The sequence below is a fragment of the Notothenia coriiceps genome, unplaced genomic scaffold, assembly GCF_000735185.1.
Source record: "Notothenia coriiceps isolate Sejong01 unplaced genomic scaffold, NC01 NC01_scaffold00020103, whole genome shotgun sequence".
In the NCBI taxonomy this organism is placed as follows: Eukaryota; Metazoa; Chordata; class Actinopteri; order Perciformes; family Nototheniidae; genus Notothenia; species Notothenia coriiceps.
Genome location: NW_011352804.1, coordinates 5,525 through 11,080, shown reverse-complemented (window position 1 = coordinate 11,080; position 5,556 = coordinate 5,525). Strand labels below are relative to the sequence as shown.

Here is a 5,556-nt window from a genome sequence, read left to right as displayed (position 1 = left end):
AGCAGAGGACTCTTTAAAGTAGAGACACTTCATACTGATATACACCTGAACATCAGCAGGAGAGGACTCTTTAAAGTAGAGACACTACATACTGATATACACCTGAACATCAGCAGGAGAGGACTCTTTAAAGTAGAGACACGACATACTGATGTGTGTGTGTGTGTGTGTGTGTGTGCGTGTGTGTGTGTGTGTCTTTGTGTGGCACCCACTTGACGTTGGTGTTGGTGCAGATGATGTACTCGATCTCGTCAGAGTAGGGATTCTGGAAGGTGAAGCTGCTGGTTCTGATCAGCATCCACTCCCTGTTCTTCATCCTGAAGCGGTACATGACAGAGAGAACCTGGCCCTTCAGCTTCACCACCTGCAGAGGGAGGACCACATTCAGGAGTATTCATCATTTAATATGCTTAAAATGAGCCATTACACACTAGAACCTTTATTTTTAGATTCTGATGCCAAGACGTTTGTACTTTTATTTTACTAAGATTTTAAACACAGCACTTTGACTTGTAAGTATCTTTACAATGTACTATTGCTCCTTTTACCTAAGTATAAGATCTGAGTACTTCTTCCAGCACTGTATCTGTATTCCTGACTGTAAGAAGAACCCACCTGCTGGAAGCTCTCTCTCAGGTGACTCTGGTCCTCAGGATGGCAGAACTCCAGGATGTCTTTCCCCAGCAGGTCCTGCAGGAAGACACAAAAGATTTCATCTCATCAATCCAGAAGTTATCGTCATGAATAAAGTGTTTAGAACTCAAATCAAAACATGGAAATAGACCGTGCAGAAGGAATGCTGTGGTCACAGATTTGTTTTCCTCTAAACTCGAATCAAAAACAGATCTGAGAGGGTTATGATGCGTTCACACCGGAGGCAAAATAAAGATTCGCCAAGCATCAGCAAGAGTTTCACCGCGGCATCATTTGGGTTTACTTGCGTCACATCAACTGGACGCGCTGGAGAGGAGGCGGGACTTATTTCCATGTAGATACCGACAAAAAAAAAGAAAAAAGGAACAGCCTTCCATCTCGTGCACAAACTTATCTCGTGCCCTCATTGGTCATGTGCGCGTTCGTGTGTGTTGGAGGAGGGGCTCTGTAAGGAAGTCTGAAGGATGGGGCAGATTTTCTCTGGTTGTGTACTTTCAAATTCTTGCGCACTCGAGCTGGTTTCTCCGTTCTTACCTACCCTACCTTTAATGCTTTAGCAAGTGTGTCAAAAGACGTTTACAATCTGTGTTTTCTGAAAGGAGATTGGATCAATCAGGCTAGGCTAAGCTACCGTTGTAGCTGCTCAGTCCATGCTCAAAATAACGTCATATAGACAAAAATAAAGTAGCAACCTTTCACCTGCTAAAATAAGCGATATCTATCCTATAAGGTAAAATAATCATTCATAAAGATTTTAAGTTTAGTTCAGGGGATAAAGTGATTCACAGACTAGGTGCAAACCTTTACTTAAAGCAGGAAGCTAATGAGAGAGTTTAATAATGCAGGTAAGAAATAGGACAAAGGGTCTGAAGGAATGTCACAAACACATTTTGGTAGCTGCTCCAAACAGCATGTATTTCTTATGATCGAGCAGAAACAGAACTCCTGAGTCACCGACTTCTTCTTGCTGAGTAGAACAGTCAACAAACACTGACCACAGGAATGCTTCACATAGCAGCACACATTTTTTCTTCCTCTATGCTTATTTCCACTGTAAACACAGTAACAGGTGATCAAAGCAGGGCTGCTGAGTCATGGAATATGTTCCGTGTGCAAAACATGAGGACTTCATCTGATCCCCATCGTGACCAGGGTGCTGCAGCAGAGACTCACTGAGTTATTCATGATGATTGGAATCAAGTGTTTGTTTTTCACATAGGAAGCCTTATTTTGTATAAGTGAACTACACTGACTTCTCATTTCAGCAGAAGAGTGTTAATATATTGATCAAACTGTGACTATTAACATAAAATCCTGTTTGGAAGTTGATAATAATCAGAACAGCATGTCTTCTCACGGAAATACAATCTCATTCACAGTTTCATTCCAATCCATTCTACATTTAATCCTTTTTTTTATTGCTGCAAAGGCAATCAAATGCTTCAAATTCATACTAATGTGAATCGTTAAAAGGGGAAAGATTATGCCTTTTAGCAACTGGAACGTTTTTATTGTAAATCCACTGTGGAGAATGTGTTGAGTTAATTGGTGACAGCAGCGTTCAAACAAGTGTCAAAGTTGATGCAAGTGGAATGAATCATTGAATGAAAATGTTTTTTCTGTTTAAACGAGTGAGAGCTGATGGGTTATAGAATAAAATATAATTGAGTGCTGTCCAATTGAAATCTGTATGCAATGCATATATTCTCACTTTATCAGACAACAGGTGACACTGAGGGTGTGTTTTCATTGACCGACAGTTAAAACAGCAGCATACAAGAAAACAGGGAGCTATCTGACAAAATCGAAATGTATATAACACCCAAGCGTGTTTCAAATTAACGGCTGGTTCATTCTGCGGTGAGGTCGATTTACGATGTACCGCTTTAATAAGTAAAAAACCTAATTAAAACCCCATAAAAAAGTGAATGTTGGCAACTTGGATATGAATGTATAGGCAGATGTCCCTTGCATCTTTAAAGAGGCCCTATCATGCTTTTGGGGGTTTTCCTGTAGTGTGTTATATATGTTTTTGTCCATGTAAATTGTCTGCAAAGGCTAAAATCCCAAAGTTCACTAACCTGCTAGCTAATGCTATCATGTTTAAACTGTTGTGCTTATAAGCTGAATGCCCATTAACTTTATCTACAAATTGTTTAAAAAATATGGTGATGGTTTTTCGTTCACAACAAGCTGAAATGTGTTCAAGTGTCCAGTGGTGTTTGTGGTTACAAGCTGTATAATACATTTTGCTAACAACTCTAATTTGGTTTTCTTGCTTTTAGGCTTTCAGTTAGATGAGTTGATACAATTACGGCGCTGCTCTCTGCTCAGAGTCTGTGTTTTCATTTCATAGATACAGTATTGGCCACAACATTTCACGCAAAAAATTCCCAAATTTGGATCAATAAAGTACTTATTTTCTTATCTTATCTTGAAATTCAAATAAAACTACCCCTGCAAAAGATGGCAAACTTCGATTTAGTTTGGCTAACTTGCTCACGTAAGCTAACACATCTCTAAGCTGTTGACCAATCACAACAGAGCCGGCCAGCTAACCAATCAGAGCAGACTGGGCTCTGGTTTCAGACAGAAGGTGAAAAGAGGAGCTGCAGCACAGGCAGTATGAGAAATATAAAGACCTTTTTGAACATTAAAGCATGGAGACATGTCCCAGTAGAGACACAGTAAATATGAGCAGAAAATGTCCTCTTTAATGTCAATATTCATGACAGTATCAGAATGGTCATTTTAATCCTCTCAGCTCACCTGAGGCTGATAGCCAATCACGTTGATGCAGCGCGGGTCCACGAAGGTGATGACACCGTCTGAGTTGTGGCGCGACAGGAACTCTGTGGGCACCGACAGGCCGTTCATGTCCATGGAGACCGGAGAGCTGGTCACCTGAGGGGGGGGAGCATCATTTACATACATGAAGAGGAGAAATCTGCAGTACAAATACAGCTACAAGTGACATGTTTCTATAGAAAGAATATGACTAAAATAGAGATGATCTGAAGTTCTGTTCCCTTTTATAGTGACATGTCTTTAACAGATGTAGAGGCTCTGAGGACAGGGGCTGTTGGAAGCTGTACAGTCATTAACGTCCCCTGAGGAAAATGTGTATTTTTTAAGATGGAGCTACTTAAAGAGTGTGATTAATTGATTGATTAGTGACAAAATGTGTCCGCAGACAGACAGATATATTAACACTTGGCAAAGTAATGAAAGGCCTCTGTGGTAGCTCCTGCTGCATTAGATATGATGACACCCAGACTCACAGGGTGGAATCAAACTGCTAATTTAATCATTCACAAGTGTAATAAAACTTAACTTTTGAAATCAGACGCTCAGCCAGCTATCTTTACCCTTGAAGTGTAAAACCTTTATGGAAGCATTATTCAATATTTAGCCAGCTTGTTGAAATAATGAGAGTGTGAAAAACACTGAGCCTTCACAGGAACAGGTGAGACGTGATGATGCTGGAGGAGTGCTTCCAGGAAGTTTGACATTCTTGTAAATCATTTAAGTGTTTAGTGTTTTCACAACTGAGTCTGGTAGCATGTGAAAGAAACACAGAGTTATATCTCTCACAGGCTCCGACCTCTACTGGACTCTATGGGTACTACCTTCTATGCAAGCATTCACCTACTGAGATTTCAATAGAGTGGCGAAGTCACGCCCATCTACTTCCGCCCAATGGGACCTTATTTGTGAAAAATTATCTATTGAAGTCAATGGAGAGAGAAAACTTATCTTTCGATCCCGTTTTAATTGTGCCACGAATTACACATATGATGTTTGTCAATCTTCAAAAATAATTTCCATGTCAAAAAAGTCACAGTTTGTCGTAAAACTGTTGAAATATAAGACTTTGAAACATACGCAACTAGAAAGACTACAAATCCCAGAGTCGCGTACATTAACGTTACACATTACACTCGTGTTACTCACCGAAACCTTGTAAAGCCGGTCCCGCATGCTGGCTCTTACGGAACCAACTAACTCCCCTTTTGTGTATGTACAGTTCTCAACATGGCCAGACTTGTACTGATTTTCACCTCTTTTAATACTTTTTTTTCTGAAAGAAAGAGGTGAAATGTGCTAATGTGACGGCCATCTTGGTGTTGGTGACGTATGCAAGACCAGAGTTGTAGTTCATTGAGCGTTTCACACAAAAAAATGTGTTACTTCAGTTTTACGACACATTTTTTTTTTTTTGACTTGAAAAATTATCTTTTAAATTGACAAACATCATATGTGTAATAACTGCATATGCGCCGCCTGCAGAGGTGGTTCTCCAGCCTGCGTTTGGATCCCAAGAGGCACAAACGGCGGCTGGTGACCATCCCCCCCTCAGTGGAGGGCAACCTCCGGTTTTGGGGGTCCCCGGATCACCTCCGGAGGGGGTCTCCACTGGGACAGGTGACCTCCTACATCATAGTGTTCACGGACGCATCCAGAACAGGATGGGGAGGGACCTGCCGGAAGAGGGCTATAGGTGGGCGCTTGGCTCTAACAGAGTCTCGACACAGCAACCCCCTAGAGTTACGGGCGGTAGTGTTAGTCCTCCAGCATTTAATGACCCTAATTCAAGGGAGACATGTAATGGTCGGGAGAGACAACAGCACCACAGTGGCTTATGTCAACAGACAGGGCAGAGTCCGCTCCGCCGCCTTGTTGGCCACAGCGGAGAGGCTGTGGTTATGGGCTTCAGAGGTGGTGTTATTTCTGAGAGCCCTCCATATCCCAGGACTGTAGAACAGGGGGGCCGACCTCATGTCGAGGGGCGGCCCCCTGCCAGGCGAATGGACGAAAGTGTCCGAGTTAACCGCTTTGTCACTGCACCCGAGCTGTTTACTGATTCGGGGTGACCGGAGCAGCGCGACACTCAGACCGAAC

General features: G+C 42.1%; 1 protein-coding gene across 1 annotated transcript; it reads right to left on the bottom strand.

Moving 5' to 3' along the window:
• Positions 1–208: 208 nt before the first annotated feature.
• Positions 209–4,166, bottom strand: LOC104952522 (aryl hydrocarbon receptor nuclear translocator 2-like; the record flags this gene model as incomplete). Its single annotated transcript, XM_010779359.1, has 4 exons — positions 4,113–4,166; positions 3,424–3,558; positions 616–690; positions 209–364 (listed from the first exon to the last, which is right to left on the bottom strand). Coding segments are annotated over exons 1-4 (420 nt in total), but the record flags the coding sequence as incomplete, so codon positions are not given.
• Positions 4,167–5,556: the final 1,390 nt, after the last annotated feature.